We start from the raw sequence: 20,416 nt of genomic DNA on the forward strand, positions 1-20,416 counted from the left end.
GTAGAAAGTTTTGTTGAATTAATGAATTAATCCTTTAGGGATGGGTAAATGATAAATTGGTAAAAGGAGAAGATATATTTTGTTCTGTTTTAAATCCCCTTCATGGTGGGGTAAAATATCGGCCATTTCAGTCATGAGACATCAGTGTTTTGGGTGGTCCCTTAGGCCAGGCACCTAAGCAAAGTCATATACAAGAGCCAACTACCTTTTATTGACAGTTTGTCTGCTTTATCTCTTATAAACCTACCTATAGCCCTGAAGGGTCAGTATTTTATAAATGAGAAACTGTTCAATATTGCGAAGCTAACAAATCATGGAGTCAGAATTTAGATTCAGGTATGTTTATCTTTTCCCTATATAGAGTTATCTTTCCATATTACACCTCTTCTCAATTTGGGATCATTTTGGAACCTCAGCTTTACACACTCAGAACTCACTTTTTAAAATCGACTCAGAGAGGTGCTTGGGTGGCTCAGTCGGTTAAGCCTCTGACTTTGGCTCAGGTCATGATCTCACAGTTCATGAATTCGAGCCCCATGTCATGCTCTGTGCTGACAGCTCAGAGCCTGGAACTTACTTCGGATTCTGTGTCTCCCTCTCTCTCTGTCCCTCCCCTGCTCATGCTCTGTCTCTCTCTCTCTCAAAAATAAATAAACATTAAAAAAAAATCCACTCAGAGATGATCAAACTCTGGGGCTCTGGCTAATGTTAGGCATACTTATAAGACTGGTTAAGAAACCAGAGTATGGGGTGCTTGGGTGGCTTAGTTGGTTGAGTGCCCAACTCTTGATTTTGATTCATGTCATGATCCCAGATTGTGGGATCAAGCCCCAAGTTGGGCTCGGCACTGAGCATGGAGCCTGATTAAGAGATTTCTCTCTGTCTCTCTCTCTGCCCCTTCTCCACTTACATGCATATACATATACATACTCTCTCTCTCAAATAAGAAAGAAACCAGAGTATTAATTTATTACTTTTAAACCATCAGAAAGCACATAAGTGTATAGTTTAACAAATTGTTCTAGAGTACCCATCTAACCACCACCCAGGATGAGAAACAGCACATTGCCCACACACCTGCCTCTTTTCCATCATAATCCTATCCCCTTCCCATTATAGCAGTAACCACTAATCTTGATTAATAAGTCTCTTGCTTTACTTTATAGTTTCACCACCTGTGAATCTCAAACAAAATAGCTTTCCCTATCCTTGAATATTTTACAAATACAATAAATGAGTATATGCACCTTCTATATTTTTATGACCTATTTGGTTTGGAACGTTCATCCATGTTGTGGTGTATAGCTATTGCTCATCCATTTTCTTTGCAGTATAGTATTCCACCATAAGAACTTGCCATCACCTATTCTTTCTATGGTTTATGGACATCACATATGTTTCTAGCCTGGGCTATTAAGAAGAATGCTATAGGCTTGCAGAGCTTCAGGCAGAAAGTTGTTTTTGCCATCACCAGCACTGAGACGCTGTACTGGATCCTCTTACTGGTGCTTGAACATCCCAACCGATAGTTAAAAAGGCCCTCCTACATGCACATATCATTGGCCATAATAGTGTTTGCTCCACTGTTGTCTCTTTCAATCAATACCAGCATGACCAAAATGCCACATGTTAGCCCTAGGTCTGATGATCACAGGTCCCAGAGGCCTTTAGCTTTCTTGGACTGTGGAAGAGGTGGACAATATATTATGAAAAGACTTATACCTTTTCTATTTACAGTAAGAAGTTTAGGTTTCAAAACTCTGAACTAATCCAGTGCACCAAATATTCTAACACTTGATTTCTTCTTTTCCCTGATTTCTTCTTCTAGTCATTAGATCTGTCTGTGTCTTACTGAGTTTTTCATGGTTGTGTTGTTTGTTTTTTTAACCTCTTAATCCCCTTCACCTCTTTTGCCTATCTGCCCCACCTTACTCCCTCCTGGTAATAACGAGTTTGTTGTTTGTATTTATGAACCCATTCTGTTTTGTTTGGTTTGGTTTCTGTTTCAGATTCCCCATTTAAGTGAAATCATATGTCTTTCTCTATCCGTGGCTACATTGTTCTTGAAAAATGAAAGTTCCAGGCTATCTAATAGGTTAGAGTGCCCTAGGAGAAGAAATCAAGATTTAGTAGATTTGTTCCTGTCAATGAAGTTTCAAAAGCCATACCAATCCTCCAAAATAAAATGAGAAAATAAAAAAAAAAAAAAAAAAAAGGAGAGAGAGAAGTTGAGTGGGTTTAGAGTAGAAGAGGGAGATGAAAGATTTTTACGGGAGGCTTATTAAAGCTTGATCTAGAATTCTTTTTGGTAATACCAAAGACTCTAACTTATTACACTAGTTTTTCCTCTTGATCTACATTGACCCACCAATGATATCGAGACATATTACTTGTAGGGTGTAACTTCTTCATTTCTATACACATTCATTTCTACTCTGTTTAATACATTATTTTGATCATTTTTACATGGCTTTTAACATTTTTGGAGATGGCATAGCTGGTCTTCAGAAATTAATGCACAACGAGGTATCATAAGCTTAGCACTCTGGATGCTTGAGTAGGTTTTATCCAAGGATCTTTGCTTTAAAACAGAGACTATAAGAGCACATTATTTCAGATACATTCATTTATTGAATGTAAGACTCTTTCCTCAACAGTGAGATGGACAAAAGGATCTGAGTAACGCCGCTACTTTTTTAAAAAAACTGCTGCTATGAACCTTCGCATACATGTATGCCGGTGTCCGCAATATGTATTTCTCTAGGAAAGGAGTGGGAGTAGAATTATTGTGTTGTAAGGTATGTGTACGTCAACTCCTGTCTACCAGTTTATACTCCCACCAGCAGGTAGGAAGGTTCCTGTTGCTTTGCATCCTCACCAACTCTTGGTATTGTGAGACTTTAAAATTTCTGCTAATCGCATATACATGTACGGCAGTAGCTCCTAGCAGTTTTAGTGTGCATTCCCCTGTTTACAAATGAAGATGAGCAGCTTGAGTGTGCAGGCTGAGCTCTGTCCTCTGTTCCATTGCTCTGTTTTGTCTATTCTCGTGCAATAGCATGCTATCTTAATTATTTTAGCATCATGTAAATCTTGATGTTTGATAGACCACGACTTTTCATCTTGTTGTTCTTGTTCTAGGATACCTTGGCTATTCTTGCCCATTTGAAATTTAAATTTCATCATCCGTTTGTCAAGTTACACGTGCATATCCACACGCACTCACACACAACATATATATATACTAACACGTAACCTTTTGGGATTTATACACTGAATTTATACACTAAATCTACAGATAAGTATGGACAGAGTTTAAATCTTTACAATATTGAATCCTCTACAAAGTATGTGTATATTATATTTAGGTCTTCTTTCATTTTTCCCAATATCATAATTTTCTTTGTGGAGATCGTATGCATGTTTTATGTTAGATGCATTCCTAGATGCTGATATTGTCCATACTATTGTAAATAGTCACTTTAAGAAATTTCATCTTCTATCTATCGCTAATACATAAAAATGCCATGAATTTTTCCTAATAAAAGTCTTGCCATTCTTTTAAATTGCTTCTTATTATTGATGCCTATATTATTTTGTATTTTATATGCAAGCAATCATATCATCTAAGAATAAATATAATTTTCTTTCTTTCCTTCCATATGTTACACCTTTGATTCTTTTTTCTTGTCTAAGCAGTGGCTAGTACAGTGCCAAATAGAACTGGTGAGAGTGGGTGACATTTTCTCATTCCCAGCCTCAAGGAAAAAGTTCTAAAATATCAGTTAGTATGCCTTGTAGGGGTTTTTAAATAGACATTTTTTTTATCACATTAAGAAAATTCTTTTATAGGGTTCATCCAATGTTTTTTGATGAGTACATTGTTGAATTTCATCAAATTCTTTTCTGCATAATTTTTTGAGAAGATAAGATTTTTATGTTCTGTTAATATGGTGAATTACATTGACTGATTTTCTAATGCTAACTCAACTCTGCATTCCTGGGATAAACCCATCTTTGTCCCAAATTATTATCCTTTTTCTACATTGCTGATATTTGCTTGCTAGTATTTCTTTGGAATTTTTGCATGTTAGTTCATAAATGAGACTGGCCTGTCATTTTTCTTTCTTAAAACAACCACATCGAACTTTAGCATAAAGGTTACCCCAGCTCCTTAACATAAGATGGGTAACATACCTTCATTTTTCGTTCTCTGAAAGAATTTGTAAGAGTAAATTACAATTAGGGCACTTGGAGCACCTGGGCAGCTCATCGGTTGAGTCTGACTCTTGATTTCGAGACTCAGATCGAGCCCCATGTTGAGCTCTGTGCTGACAGAGCAGAGCCTGCTTGGGATTCTCTTTCTCCCTCTCTCTCTGCTCCTCCCCCTCTCTCTGCTCCTCCCCAACTTGTGCACACACTCTCTCTCTCTCAAAAATAAAGACACTTTTTTTAAAAAGAGTAAATTACAACTATTTCTTCTTTCATAATTATAAGAACTCATTTCTGAATCCTTCTGATTCTAGAGTTTTCTTTTCAGAAAATTTTCAATTACCAATTCAGTTTTTTACTAGTTATATGAAGTCACATTTTTTATTTCTTCCTGTATGAACTTTGGTATATTTTATTTTTATAGAAATTTTTTTCATTTAAAATTTCAAAATTTTTATTAAAGTTAGTCATCAATTTTTAAAAATGGAGATGACCTTTTTTACTTCGTGATACTAAATGACCTGAGATTTAAAAGAGGTTGGCAAAGACCAGATCATAGAAGGCCAGGTAAGCTGCTGGGATTTGTTTCCACGGTTTCAAGGAAGCCTGAAAGATTTAAGCAGTGGAGTGAATAGTTTAATCCATGTTTTTATTTTTTTATTTTTTTTTAATGTTTTATTTATTTCTGAGAGAGAGAGAGAGAGAGAGACAGTGTGAGCAGGGGAGGGTCAGAGAGAGAGGGAGAGAATGTGAAGCAGGCTCCAGGCTCTGAGCTAGCTGTCAGCACAGAGCCCGACGCGGGGCTCGAACCCACGAACCGTGAGATCATGACCTGAGCCGAAGTCGGACGCTTAACCGACTGAGCCACTCAGGCGCCCCTATGTTTTTATTTTTTTTAATTTATTATTTTTTTTAAATTTTTGTTTATTTCTGAGAGACAATGACAGCGTGAGCAGGGGAGGGTCAGAGAGAGAGGGAGGTACAGAATCTGAAGACAGGCTCAAGGCTCTGAGCTAGCTGTCAGCACAGAGCCTGACGCGGGGCTCAAACCCATGAACCATGAGATCACGACCTGAGCCAAAGTCGGACACTTAACCGACTGAGCCACTCAGGCGCCCCTCAATCTATGTTTTTAAAAGAACACTTTGGATGCAGTGTAGAGAACAGATTAAAGGGAGTAAAAATGGAAGTGGCAGGACCATGTCATTATTGAACAACCGAGGCTGGAGACCATGATTTTGGAGACGAGGGTGGTAGACACTGATGGGCCTATACGAGACATGTTGTGGACAGAGTGTGACAGCAGGTGCCAAATGGTCTTATGATGGGAAAGGAAGACTCAGGATGACTTTGAGACTACTGGCCTGAACAAAACCTTGGATGACGTCATCATTTACTGAAATCAGGAAATGATTTTTGATATGGACAGAATCAAGGAGTTTTATTTTGGCAGTTACAGGGCATAAAGATGGCATTTCAAATCGTGACAGTGAACCTAGGGAGAGAATGATCAACTCTCAAAGCCTAGGAGAGTCCAGTGATATTTAGAAGCTGGGTAGCATTAGAATAGTCTACTCTACTCAAGAGACCAGGAAGGAACTGCAAGGAGATGAGAGAAAGTCAGAAAGTTTGGTATCACAGACTCCACGATAAGTTTCTGAGACAGAGGGGGTGAATACTGCCTAAGAGGTCAGTTGTCCACTGGATTCATTTTGGCAGTGGGGAGATGCATAGTGTCCCAGCATAAATAGTTTTGTGGAGGAGTGGGAATGAACGCCAGCTTGCAGTAGATTGAAAAAAAGGATGGAAAATGTTTAGACCATGCATGTGTAAAAACTTTTAGGAAAATTCTCCTTTCTGTCTGGCATCTGGCAAACCTTACTGACACACGACAGCTCCAGGGAGCTAATCAGCCATGTGACATTCGTTATTTCAGCTCATAGGGGACTGCACTGCTTGGAAAAGGGCTTATTCTGGCTCACGTTCACGTTCTATCCACCCTTATTCCTGCCACTCTTGTTTATTCCCTACCTCTAGATCAAAATTGAACTAAAGCAGGCCCAGCATAAGTTATTAGATAGTACAAAGATGTACTCTTCACTCATGGCCGAATGGAACCACTGTCAGCAGAAAATCAGGGAACTGGAGCTGGAGGTACTTACACAGGCTCAGAGCATTAAATCACAGAACAACCTGCAGGAAAATCTGGCTCAGGAGAAATCAAAAGTTGCTGATGCAGAGGAAAAGGTAATTATCCCTTATTAAGCATGCTTAATAAGTAGCATATACTAGATACCACTACTGAAATCCTGTTTCCCTAAGGGTTTTAAAAAGCAGATACGATGCAAACTTCATAGAATTCTAGGGTTTTTCTTTGCTCATCCATGCCTTCCTCTCTTTTGACTTCATTTGCTCCTGCAGTTCTGGTAAATCTCAAGTTTCTTAAATGACATGAACTTGAAAAGGTAAGTTTCATTAAAGCTATAGCATGAACTTAAAGTCACTGACTGAAACCATATGACTTTTGTTTTATAATGTAACATTTTAAAAGACTTATTCTCTCATTTGTATTGTCTCTCTGTATGATTTTTATTTTGTAATTTTGGGGTGGATTTGTGTTGCGAAGTGAACCGTTTTTGAAATAACGCCCCTGCATTGTAGACTGGGCAACACCAGGTGGCAGTAGTATGTAATAGTTGTGCATTTTGATTGTGGGTTTGAGAGTCAAATCTCCCATAAAAACGAAATCCTTAAATAGATAATTTAATCAAACCATGTAAATATAAAACAAACATCAAAAAGTCGATGACAGCAATCTTAATTATTCTCAAAAACCTAATTTTGAGCTAAAGAAAACAGAACAAAAGAGTTCATACTGTGTAATTTCATTTACAGGAGGTTCAAGAATAGACAAAACTAAGCTATGGTCAGAGGATGGTGGTTGTCTTTATGAGGGTTATTAATCGGGAGAGGATGAGAGGGACTCTTCCTTGGTGCTGGGAGCATTCTTTATTTTAGTGTGGGAAGCGGGTATATAAGTAAAACTTCATTCAGTATGCTTTAAGATAAGAGGATTTTACCTATGTTAGTACTCCATTAAAAAGTTGGCTGGGATGCCTGGGTGGCTCAGTTGGTTAAGCATCCCACTCTCGATTTCGGCTCCGGGTGTGATCTCACAGTTTGTGAGTACGAGTCCCACATCTGGGCTCTGTGCTGAGAGCACGGAGCCTGCTTGAGAGTCTCTCTCTGCCCCTCCTCTGCTCTTACTCTCTCTCTCTCTCAAAATAAATAAATAAACATTTTTTAAAAAACCAATAACACAGTATGATTTCATTGCTATAAAGGTCAAAATGATGTACAGTAAAAGCCATGTTATATAGATTATATATTAAAGAAAAAGCAAGGAAATGATTAACACAAAATTCAAGATAAATTGGTTTTCTCAAGTGGGGAGGGAAAAGGGGTAATTGACAAGGTCCCAGAGTGGACATGAAAAGTATTGGAAATGTTCTTTTCTTAAACTGGGTGACAGGTTCAAAAGTTTGCACATGTCCTGGATAAAGAAGCCAATGGAGTGATACAGTGAATATCTTCAAGGAAGCATTTTCCCTTAGTAGAACTAAATAGGGCAGCTCAAAGGAACTTGAACTGGCCATGGACGACTGGCCGCCCACTGCCATTGCCCTTGAATCATTCTGCATCTTCATCTCTCCTATAGTTTGTGGGCTCTGCAAAGACCTAGGGCTGATGCACAAAGCCCTGCTCTTAAAAAGGGGGGCTGCCATGCACTGGTGTTCATGAATGTTTGTGGGGAGTGTGGTGCCAAACCGTCACAAAGAATGCATTATTGGATCAGTAATACATTCAAGACATAATAGCTATTCTGCTAAGAGCTATTCATTCAACAATATTATTTGAGCATCTACTATGTGCCAGTCACAGCCTGGGGTGACATAAGAGTTCATAAAAATATGTAAACAAATTAAAAGGAGACTTATCTCATAAATTTTTAAAAATTTTTAATCTAACATGTAGATTCTAAAATAAAATTATACATCTCTCTTTCAAATTCATAAATCTTATTTTTTTAGTTCTACCAATGCATTAAGGAGTATATTACTGGTGCTAGGTGATATGCTAATAGGAACTTGACTTGTAAGAGACTTCTGCTTTGTTTTAAGATCTTATCCCTAATCTAGTCATACTGTGGAAAAACTAGACACCCTCCTACATTGCTGTTGGGAGTGTAAATTGGCCTAATAGGTGTGCAGCTGGCTTGCAATTATCTATTAAACAAATAATAGTAATCTTTGCCCCAGCAAACCCATACGTAATGTATTCTAGAGCAATTACTGGCAATAGCGAAAGACTGCAGTCGATTTAAATGTCCATCTGTAGGGGTCAACTTAAATAAGGTATAGTATATCCTCAAGGTAGAACGGTATGCAACTATAAAGAGAGGGCAATTCTTTTTTTTAAACTTTTTAAATGTTTTATTTATTTCTGAGAGAGAGAGAGAGACAGCATGAGCAGGGGAGGGTCGGAGAGAGAGGGAGACACAGAATCTGAAGCAGGCTCCAGGCTAGCTGCCAGCACAGAGCCCGAAGCAGGGCTCGAACCCACAAACTGCAAGATCATGACCTGAGCCGAAGTCAGACGCTCAACCAACTGAGCCCCCCAGGTGCCCCAAGAGAGGGCAATTCTACATAAATATATAATGGAAAAATCAGCAAGTGTATTGTTATTTTAAAAAAGCAAGCTGCCTGAGTATATATGGTATGCCATCATTCGTGTGAAAAATATGTGTATGAAGGAGAACTGTATAATAATATTTATTTATATAGGCACAAATAAATCCCTGGAAGGGGAGACAAGAAACTAATACCAGGAATTGCCTACTTAGTGGAGGAAACTGGCAGGAAGACAGGATAGAGATAGGAAGGAGCTTTCACTGCACAGCTTCATTTACACAAACATACATTAAACTATGTGAGTGTATCATATAGTATAAAACTTAGGTAACTTATTTTAAAATTAAAATAAATCTAGCCATGTTCTCTGCTTGAGATCAGATTTGTTGGTTAGCACTATGCTAGTTACTCATACGGCATTTCCCTGATTGGAAAAATGGTCACACTTTTCTTCATGTTTTATCTGTGAAATTTTTCCTTCAAGATTTTGGATCTGCAGCAGAAATTAGAACATGCTCATAAAGTCTGTCTCACAGACACTTGTATTTTGGGAAAGAAGCAACTAGAGGAAAGGATAAAAGAAGCACTAGAAAATGAAGCTAAAACAAAGCAACAATATCAGGAAGAACAACAGAAGAGGTAAGAGCAACAAAGATGTCAGTTTCCCATGGGCCAACCTGATTGAGCTTAGCAGCAATGTCAGTTTACCGCTGTCATTTCCACTGTGTTCCCACTGACCATGAACTCTATCACACAACTTCTTATCTATAGCACTCGTTACACTGTATTCTAATTGTTTTTCCTGTTTGCCTTTCACAATTGAGTGTCAGATTCTTAAGAGCAGGGGTTATTTCTTGTTACTCTGAGACACACAGGATGCACAAGTAAATTTTCTTGAATGACTAGATTCCTATGAAATATGATACTCTGGGCTTTGCTTTTCCAACTCTAACATGATTGGCATAAACTGCAAACTGAATGAAATTAATTTTTGTATTTATCAGCTGATTTCCTTCAGAGAACTTCCAAGCACTTTACAGACCTCTTAATCATCAATAATCTGTCTCCAGGTAGCAGCTTTCATTTTTTTTTCTAAATTTATTACGATTACTATTAGAATTCTTACTTAAATGATCTTCCTAGATGCCCTAAACTTCGTAAGTGATGCTTATTTCTCTGACACTCACAGTGAATCACATATATTTTAAGAAGAATACAGTTTTAGCCACTGAAAAGACATGTAGACATTCACATATATTATGAAGCTCAGAAATTTATTTTCAGCTTTAGCTAAAAGCTCTAACATCGGGCCTGGCACTCAAAAAGTACTCAGTAAATACTTAGTGAGTGAATAATGTGTGAGTAAGCAAATGAATGAATGTGTGAATGAATAATGAGTTCACTCAGGGAGGTACAGTAGAAAAACACTTGTCTCACTGCTACAGCCAGCAGGATGGCCGGCCACCCTCCTGATGTAATACAGCTGGATCCTGAGTAAACGGTAGTAAGTATACCTTTTAAGCACTGCCCACAATAAAGCAAGAGAAAGCGCTAAGAGCAAACACACAGTAAGCTACAACAAAAATGATGAACAGGGCGAACAAGCTTCTAAGACAGAGGGCAAATAATAATATCAGCCCTGGGTTTGAGAGAAGTTGCTGAGGAAGTTTGCCCCGAGGCGGGAGAGGTGAACTAGAGATTCTAATATTAAGCTGGCAACCTTGAGGAGCTGGAGTATTCCCAAACAGGCAGCCCCCTGGCTTCCCCAAATTACCTTTGGAGGAAAACAACCCCAATTTAGATATTAAAGATTCCCATGTATTAAGTTTAATCAAATGTAAGCTTACGATGAAAAAATCACCAAATAACACAAGGAAACTGGCTACCATAAATGATAGTCGATAGAAACGACAAACACCAGATTTATAACCCCCAAGAACTCCAGCAGCTGGGATTATGAATAGTAGATTGTAAAACAACTATATGAGGTTTTTAAAGAAACAAAATATGAAGGAACCCTCATACACTGTTGGTGGGAATGTAAATTGGTACCACCACTGTGGAAGACAATATGGAGGTTCCTCAAACAATTAAAAATATAACTATCATATGATCCAATAATTCCACTACTGGGTATTTACCCAAAGAAAGTGAAAAAATCATTAATTTGAAAAGATACACATATTCCTATGTTTATTGCAGTATTATTTATAATAGTCAATATATGGAAGCAACCTATATGCCCATTAATGGATAATGATGTGATGTGTGTGTATGTGTGTGTGTGTATATATACCATACATAATGGAATATTATGCAGCCATAAAAAAGGATGAGATCATACCATCTGCAACAAATTGGATGGACTTGGAATGTATTATGCCAAGTGAAATAAGTCAGACTGATAAAGAGAAATACCATTTGATTTCACTCACATGTATAATCAAAAAAAAAACCAAATAGGGGTGTCTTGGTGGCTCAATCAGTTAAACGTCTGACTTCAGCTCAGGTCATGATCTCATAGCTCATAGGTTCAAGCCCCGCATCGGGCTCTGTGCTGACAGCTCAGAGCCTGGAGCCTGCTTCAGATTCTGTGTCACCTTCTCTTTCTGTCCCTCCCCTGCTCATGCTCTCTCTCTCTCTCTCAAAAATAAACATTAAAAAAAATTTTTTTAAAGAAGAATGTGTATTTAGAAAAAAAAACAAAAAGGAAAATTGGACCTGTAAATACAGAGAACAAATTGAGGGTTGCCAGAGGGAAGGAGGGTCTGGCAGTCAGCACAGAGCCCGACACGGTGCTTGAACTCACAAACTGTGAGATCGTGACCTGAGCCGAAGTTGGATGCTTAACCGACTGAGCCACCCAGGCGCCCCTAAGATAACTCAATTTAAAAATAACACAAATAAAAACATATTTTTAAAAGTAACAAAAGATGTAATCCAACAACTGAACAAGGAAAAAGGCTATTTAACTTTCCTGTAATTTGGTTTCTTATCTCTAAAGTGGGAACAGTAATACCAGCTCTATACATCTTCTGTGAAGACTGACTGAGACAAAATATGTAGAAGTGATATTTAAGCTAGCTATAAGAAAATGAAATATGTAGAGAAATTCTTTTCTACAAAAAGAACCATGTAGTATACATTGTTTCATAACCTGGAGGAAAGGAACTCCAATTTAAATATTTAGATTATAACCTACATTTTTCACTGTTCAGTTTATCTTCTATTAAATCTTCCAGAACATTATTTTCATAATGTATCATAATGAATTTAATCCCTTATTGCTGGATGTTTACATTTTTTCCAGTTTCTTACCATAATAAACAATGATATATCTATCCTTGTAGTCAAATTTTTGCACACATCCTTAACCACCTCCTTGGAATAAATTCTAGCAAATACAATTGTAATTGTAACTACTCATTATGAAATTCAATTACTAAAGAGCTGTATAAAATAAACAGCATAAATCCTTCAGAATTCTGTCCTTTGGCAATAACCACTTCAAGTGATTGGTACATATTTCTCAGATTTTTTCTATGCATATGCATATATTTTTTATTGTTCTTATTTTGTTAACAGAAGTTGAGTCATTTAAAATATTGCTTTGGAATTTGCCTTTTTCACCTTACAATATAACATGGGCATCTTATTAGCCACTTAAGAGCTACACAATCCTGGGCAAGTTTCTTATCTTTTCAGTGCCTGTCCATACCAACTTCTTAAGATCATTGTGCGGATTGGATGAGTTATAAGCGGTTGGTTGGCTTATATTATTAGTATATGGCACAGAGTAAGCACTTATATCAGTCATAGTTCAATCAGAATAGAACTAGTAGAAGAAATAGTCTTTTTGTTTGTTTGTTTGTTTGTTTTGAGAGAGAGAGATAGACAGAACACAAGCTGGGAAGAGGGACAAAGGGAGAAAGAGAGGATCTCATACAGGCTCTATACTCAGTGCAGAACCCTATGTGGGGCTTGATCCCACAACCCTGGGATCATGACCTGAGCAGAAATCAAGAGTCAGAAGCTCAACCAACTGAGCCACCCAGGCACCCCAGGGGTTTGTCTCATGCAATTGTGAGCAGGGCTACAGAGTCTGTGAGGCTGTCATCGTTCATCTTATGAGCTTGAAGTGCACTCAGGAAGTGAAGATGGATATTAAGTGAGGGAGAGCAACGACAAGCTAACCCCATGAGCCCAGGGTGAACCCATGAGGATGGACTGGAACCCATGGCAGTTCTCCCTCCCTCCAAACTGGATAAAGTAGGCATCCTGCAGGACAAGATGGGCCCCCTCATCAAGGACCTAAATGGACATCTGACCCAGGAGCCGGAGAAGGTGAAGGATGATCCGAGGGAAGGTGGAGCAGTCAGTCACAGGCCTGGCTGTTGCCTCCTGCAGAGGTGAGCAGCAGATACCTAGCAATGGAGATGAGTTACAAAAGCACTTGCTCCGAATTTCCAAGTGTAAAAACCAAACTGCTTCACTTCTGCCCTCCATACCCTGCACAAGTAAAGTGTGTGTCTTGTAGCCCACTTTAACCAGGAACATACACAGAGGTATGACACATTACCAGCCTCTACCAAAAAGGTGCTGTTAGTATTCTTGCAATATTTCATGTTATTTTTGTTACTATTGTCATCATCATCATCATCTTCCGTAAAGTGACAGACGTTCATTTTGGCTGGAACAAAATGTCTGGGGATGAGGGAAGCAGCAAGAAAAGGAGGCTAGAAAGATGAGCTTGACCTGGGTCCTGCTGAACCTAACAGGCCACATCAAGGACCTTGGACTTGTTCATGGAAGACCCTGGTCTACAGCTTTTCTTTCCTGTAAGGTCTAGATCTGGTTTTGGTATTAGGGTGATGCTGGTGTCATAGAATTGGTTAGTAACTGTCCCCTCTTCACTTTTTCTGGAAGAGATTGTAAAGAATTGATATCATTCCTTCTCTCCCTCTTCCTCCTCCTCCTCCTTTTTAAAATGTTTACTTATTTATTTTTTGAGAGAGAAAGTACAAGTGTGAGCATGGCAGGAGCAGAGAGAAGGAGAGAGAGAGAATCTCAAGCAGGCTCCACACAGTCAGAGCCGAGCCTGACGTGAGGCTCGATGTCACCAACTGTAAGAGCATCACCTGTGCCAAAATCAAGAGTCAGGAGCTTAACCGATGGAGGCACCCAGGTGCCCCAATATCATTTCTTCTTTAAATGTTTGACTGAACTCACCAGTGAAACCACCTGGGCTTACTGCTCTGTTTTTGGAAAATTATTAAATATTGATTTAATTTCTTTAATAAATATAGGCCTATTCAGAATATCTATTTTTCCTTGTGTAAGAGTTGGTAGATTGTGTCTTTCAATTAGTCAGTTCATCTCATCTAAGTTATCAGATGTGTAGGCATAGAATTGTTCAATATATTCCTTTATTGTCCTTTTAATGTTCATAGGATTAGCAGTGATGGTCCCTCTTTCATTTCTGACATTAGTGAATTGTGCCTTCATTGTTTCTTTGTTAGCAGAGCTAGTGATTTATCAACTTCATTCATCTTTTCAAAGAATCAGTTTCATTATATTTCTCTATTGTTTTCCTATGTTCAGTTTCACTAATTTCTGCTCTGATTTTTGTTTTGTCTTTTCTTCTGCTTTATTCAGGATTATATTGATCTTCTTTCTCTAGTTTCCTGGGATGGAAGCTTAAGTTATTGATTTTTGGTCTTTCTTTTCTAATATTTGCATTTAATGGTGTAAATTTCCCTCTAAGCACAGCTTTTGTGTCCTCTCACAAATTTTGTAGGATGCATTTTCATGTAAAATACATTAATTCATAATATTTTTAAAACTCTCAAGATTTCTTTGACATGTATTATTTAGAAGTATGTTATTTAATCTCCAAATATTTGAGGATTTTCCAGCTACCTTTCTGTTATTGATTTTTTTAATGTTTATTTATTTTTGAGAGAGAGACAGAGCACGAGGTGGGTAGGGACAGAGAGAGAGGGAGGCACAGAATCCTAAGCAGGCTCCAGGCTCTGAGCTGTCAGCCCAGAGCCCAATGGGGAGCTCTAACTCACAAACCATGAGATCATGACCTGAGCTGAAGTCAGATGCTTAACAGACTGAGCCACCCAGGCACCCCTCTGTTATTGATTTTTAGTCCCATGATGTTACTTTAAACAGTTGTGTAGCATTCTGTAACATAGGTATAGTATCATTTATGTGAAATGCTTTTTAGACATTTTGCTGTTACATATAATGATGTAACCAATGTCCTTGTACATAGACTTGATGGTAAGTGTTATATTAAGGGAGCTTAGGATGCTATGATAGTGCCTGGCAGAGACACCTCATCTAGTCTGGGGAACTCAAGGAAGCCTCTCTCAAAGAAAGCTATTTAAGCTTAGTGCGAGGTATTTGGGAGGGATGGCTAATAGAGAATATTAGGGAAAGGAAGACCTGGAAGAGGAAGGTAAGGAAATGGAGTTGCAAGAAAGGAATAAGTGTAGGTGATGACTTATTTCAGGAAGTGAAAAAAGCTCATATTGCCTGGAACAAAATGTTTGGGGATAGAGGGAGCAGCAGGAAAGTGAGGCTAGAAAGGTAAGCTACCTCACAGGCCATATTGGAGAGTTTGGACTACATGACATGACTAGATTGTGATTTAGAAGGAGCACTCTGGTTACTATATAAGGGATGGACTGAAAGCGAGATTAAGGCTATTGGGGAGAGAGAGTTTTATCAATCTACTGATTTCTTAATTTCTTTCTTTCTTTCTTTCTTTCTTTCTTTCTTTCTTTCTTTCTTTCTTTCTTTCTTTCTTTTTGGCTGAGTACAGTATATGTTATTGATGGTACATGACATGGTAGGGTTCCCCAAGTCCCTCCCCTTCTTCAGGAGATCTAGGATAGAAACTGTGGAGGTCAAGAGATTGTCAGTGTATTAGGGGATACATTGGGGCAATGACTCCCCAACAACTGAGGGCCTCTCTCTTCCTCTTGCTCTCACTGGGACTGGTAGTCCAGGAGGCTCTTACTCCTTGGAGGCATGTGGACCCTAAAGTCCACCACCCAGTTGCTGTAGCCAAATTCATTGTCATACCAGGAAATGAGCTTGACAGATTCATCACTGAGAGCAATGCCAGCTCCAGCATCGAAGATGGAACAATGGGTATCACTGTTAAAGTCACAGGAGACAACCTGGACCTCAGTGTAGCCCAGAATGCCCTTGAGGGGACCCTCTAATACCTGTTTCACCACCTTCTTGATATTGTCATATTTGGCAGCTTTCTCCAGGTGGCAGATCAGATCTACAACTGATGCATTATAGGTGAGGACACAGAAGGCCATGCCAGTGAGCTTCCATTCAGCTGGGATGACATTGCCTACAGCCTTGGTGGCACCAATAGAAGTAGGGATGATGTTCTGGGCAGTCCATGGCCATCACGCCACAGCTTCCTGGAGGGGCTGTCCATGGTCTTCCAAATGGCAGTGGTGGCATGGACTGTGGTCATGAGACCTCCATGATGCCCAAAGTTGTCATGGATGACCTTGGCCAGAGAGGCCAAGCAATTGGTGCAGGAGGCATTGGTGACAATCTTGAGGGAATTGTTGTATTTCCATGGTTCATGCCCATCACAAACATGGGGGCATCAGTAGAAGGGGCAGAGATGATGACCCTCTTGTCCCCACCCTTGATGTGAGCCCCAGCCTTCTCCATGATGTTGAAAACCCCAGTGGACTCCACAACATACTCAGCACCAGCATCACCCCATTTGATGTTGGTGGGATCTCACTCCTAGAAGATGGAGATGAAGGATGCCTGGGTGGCTCAGTCAGTTAAGCATCCAATTTCTGCTCAGGTCATGATCTCACCATTCGTGGGTTTGAGCCCCACATCAGGCTCTGTGCCGGCAACTCAGAGCCTGGAGCCTGCTTTGCATTCTGTGTCTCCCTCTTTCTCTGCCCCTCCCCCAGTCATGTTCTGTCTCTCTTTCAAAAATAAAATAAATATTTTAAAAAATTGAAAGAAAGAAAAGAAGATGGTGATGGGCTTTCCACTGATGACAAGTTTCCCATTCTCAGCCTTGATTGTGCTGTGAAATTTGCTATGGGTGGAATCATAGTGGAACATGTAGACAATGGTCAATGAAGGGGCATTGATGGCGACAGTATCTACTTTGCCAGAGTTAAAAGCAGCCCTGGTGACCAGGGGCACAATAGGGCCAAATTCATTTACTCCAGCCTTCACCATCGTGTCTTGGGGTTGCAGCTGGCACTGCACTAGAAGATGTGGCTGTCCCGAATGGGGAGGAGCAGAGAGTCTTCTTAATTTCATTCATTGGCATAGCTGGCTTATTTGTTAGTCTTTGTTCAAGCTATATGTAATATAGGAATTAGTTTCCAACTCCTAAATTCTATTGCAGATAACTCAAGTTTCTTTAGTTCTAACTCAAGTTTCTTTAGTTCTAGCAGTTTAAAATTCCCCTTTGAGAGCCTAAGTGTCCATCAGCAGATGAATGGATCAGGAAGATGTGGTTTATCTATACAATGGAATACTACATGGCAATGAGAAAGGATGAAATCTGGCCATGTGTAGCAACATGGATGGACCTTGAGGGTGTTATGCTGAGCGAAATAAGTCAGGCAGAGTAGGACAGATACCATATGTTTGCACGTATAGGAGGATTAGGAGGAATTTAACGGAGGACCGTGGGGGAAAAGAAGGGGAAAAATAGTTGGGGAGAGGGAGGAAGGCAAACCATGAGAGATTCTTAAATGCTGAGAACAAACTGAGGGCTGATGGGGGTGGGGGAAGTGGAAGAGGGGTGATGGGCATGAAGGAGGGCACTAGTGGGGATGAGCACTGGGTGTTGTATGGAAACCAACTTGACAATAAACTATTTGTAAAAAAAATAAAATAAAATTCCCCTTTGAGCCCCAAAACTTTTCTCTTAGTCAGGTCCCTTGATCAGAAATTTAGAATGGAACCAAAAAAAGAAGCAAACAATAATAGCTGAGAATTGTTCAGGTCTATAAAGAATGCAATGAAACAGAGGGGAGGTGGGGTGGTACTGGTGCAGGGGTGGGTGTGAATGGTAGAAGTCAAACCTGGAGGGCCCGTAAGTTTGCACTTAATATCTGGAACCTTGACGGGAGCTGGAGGTGCTGGAGGTTGAGAGAGAGGAGTCCCATGTCTCAAGTATCAATTTTGCCAGTAATCCACCATTTTTTCAGAAAACTAAAGTTAAAGAAAGCAAGCCTGTTTGTCCAGTCTCAGTACTTTAATGACCTGGCGTGTAAGTGCTACCTCATCATGCTTATCATATTCTTCTGGATAATCTCCTAAATCCAAAAAGCCTTGTCGGAAATCCTCAGAAACTCTTCCACAACTGTAGTCTGATGAGATTCCCCCTGAAGGAGTTAAATACTTTTGGCCCTTTTGGAAAAGGGTGAATTTCCTCATCAAACCCAGGCTCACTGATGGTTCAGCTCCTGCAGTGTTAACATGTGTGCGTTAGTATCAATAGTGTTTGTAACTTACAACCCTATATTGAGCCAAGAAGATCAAGGGACTCAGCTCGTAAAGCAGTGAAGATGAGTAGAAATAATAGAGGATTCAGGATTAGAGCCCCACCTCCATCTTGTCCTAGCAAGTTAATTAAAACTCTCTGTGCCACAACTTCACAAGGGAAGTTATTTCTTTTTCAGAGGGTTGTTTTGCTGAATGAGAGAGAGAATTGAGAAAAGCTGCTGTCACAAAGGAGGTCCCCGGTGTCGGTCCCTTTATTTTATGGACACACACCCCACCTCATTGAGCCAATAAAATCCCTTGTGATGGTATAACAATTTTAGGTCAAAGAACTGCATAAATTCGGCGTGATTTAATGTACATTAATTGCCCTCAGGAAACTCCTAGATCAGAATGTAAATGAGCTACAAAACCAAGTGAGAATCTTACAAGATAAAGGGCATCAACTGGAAATAACCAGTTCTCAGCAACAATTTAAAATTCAGCAGCAGGAGGCCCAACTTAAATATATGGAAAAGAAGAAAAGAAAATTGGACGAGGTAAGCAGTGAATAGACACACTTTCTCAGCTCTCCTGTTCCCATAGACCTGAGTGATAGCTAATCATAGCTAATAATGAGGGCCTAGCATTTTACCCCTTAGGTTTATCAGGCAAGCAGAACTACTCTAGACATTTCAAGCAAGAATGGATTTAACACAAGGAATCACATGCTTACAAACTGTTGGAAGGGGGATGTAAGGGTGAGTAGAGGGTCAGAAAGAACTGCTGCTGGCGTTTAATAACTCCAGTTGAGAAATCCCAAGAAGGGGCGCCTGGGTGGCTCAGTCGGTTGAGCGGTTAAGCGGTTGAGCGTCCAACTCTGGCTCAGGACACAATCTCACAGTTTGGGAGTTTGAGCTCCCTCGGGGCTCACTGCTGTCAGTGCAGAGCCTGCTTCGGATCCTCTGTCCCCTCTCTCTGCCCCTCCCCTGCTCATGCTTTCTCTCTCTCTCAAAAATACATAAAGCATTTTAAAAAAGAGAGAGAGAGAGAAAGGCATCCCAGGGAAACCAACTGCTGCAGCACCACAGGGGAGATTTGCAGAAACAGTCCCTGAAGCCCCTGGAAAGGACCCAGCTGCTGGCAGCCCCTTCAGCCACCTGCTAGTGCTGGAGGAGAACCATGGGGCTCCCTCCGCCTGTGCTTTCCAAACTGTGTGCAAGTGCTTCTCAGTCCCAGAAATGAAGCTGGAACTCTGCTATCCAGAAGGTCTAGGAGATGTAGTTTTCAGACTTCCACAATCTTACAACACAGAATACTCTCATTTAAAAAAAAATTTTTTTTTCAGCATCTCAAGAGCAACCAAGAACTGTCGATAAAGCTGTCCAGTTTGCAGCAAGAGAAGGAAGCACTATGTGAAGAATATAGGAAATTTTTGAAGCAGCTGGATGACCATGTGAGGTACACAAAAAAAGTCTGGAAAGGAATTTCATGCTTTTCCCCAAGTACACCATTTTCATCTGCCTTTGTGCTTTTATTCCCCCTCACATACTTTGCTCAGTCTGGACCACCCTCTCCCCATTTCAACTCTTCATTTCAAATCCTAATTCTCAGACTAGGAGTCACCTTCTCCAAGAAGGCTGCCTGCCTGCCTGCCTGCCTGCCTTTTATTTATTTTTGAGAGACGGGGCATGAGCAGGGGAGGGGCAGAGAGGGAAGGAAACACAGAACCAGGAGCAGGCTCCAGGCTCCTCGCTGTCAGCACAGAGCCTGATGCGGGGCTCAAACTCACGAACCCTGAGATCACTATTTGAGCTGACGTCGACGCTTAACTGACTGAGCCCCCCAGGGCACGTCTCCAAGAAGCCTTTCTTGACCCCACCAGCCTGGGCTGGGTGAAGTGCTCATTTTTGTATCCTCCTAGCCCTTTGAACATGTCTCTTTGTACTTATTTCATAGTTTGCCATTTTGTCTTGAAATAGTGTGAGTCACTCACCACCTGTCTT

General features: G+C 40.0%; 1 protein-coding gene and 1 pseudogene across 2 annotated transcripts in view; one reads left to right on the plus strand and one right to left on the minus strand.

The window, feature by feature from the left end:
* Window positions 1-20,416, plus strand: part of CCDC30 (coiled-coil domain containing 30) — a 122,646-nt gene that overhangs the window by 72,553 nt on the left and 29,677 nt on the right. For both annotated transcript variants that reach the window (XM_077752016.1, XM_077752015.1), the window contains exons 10-13: window positions 6,250-6,459; window positions 9,388-9,542; window positions 18,808-18,970; window positions 19,759-19,871. In XM_077752016.1, coding sequence (XP_077608142.1) covers window positions 6,250-6,459; window positions 9,388-9,542; window positions 18,808-18,970; window positions 19,759-19,871 — 641 coding nt within the window. The remainder of the gene's footprint in view (window positions 1-6,249; window positions 6,460-9,387; window positions 9,543-18,807; window positions 18,971-19,758; window positions 19,872-20,416) is intronic.
* Window positions 15,905-17,153, minus strand: LOC144221599 (glyceraldehyde-3-phosphate dehydrogenase pseudogene; annotated as a pseudogene).

The sequence above is a fragment of the Crocuta crocuta genome, unplaced genomic scaffold (assembly GCF_008692635.1).
Source record: "Crocuta crocuta isolate KB4526 unplaced genomic scaffold, BGI_CrCroc_1.0 scaffold367, whole genome shotgun sequence".
NCBI lineage: Eukaryota > Metazoa > Chordata > Mammalia > Carnivora > Hyaenidae > Crocuta > Crocuta crocuta.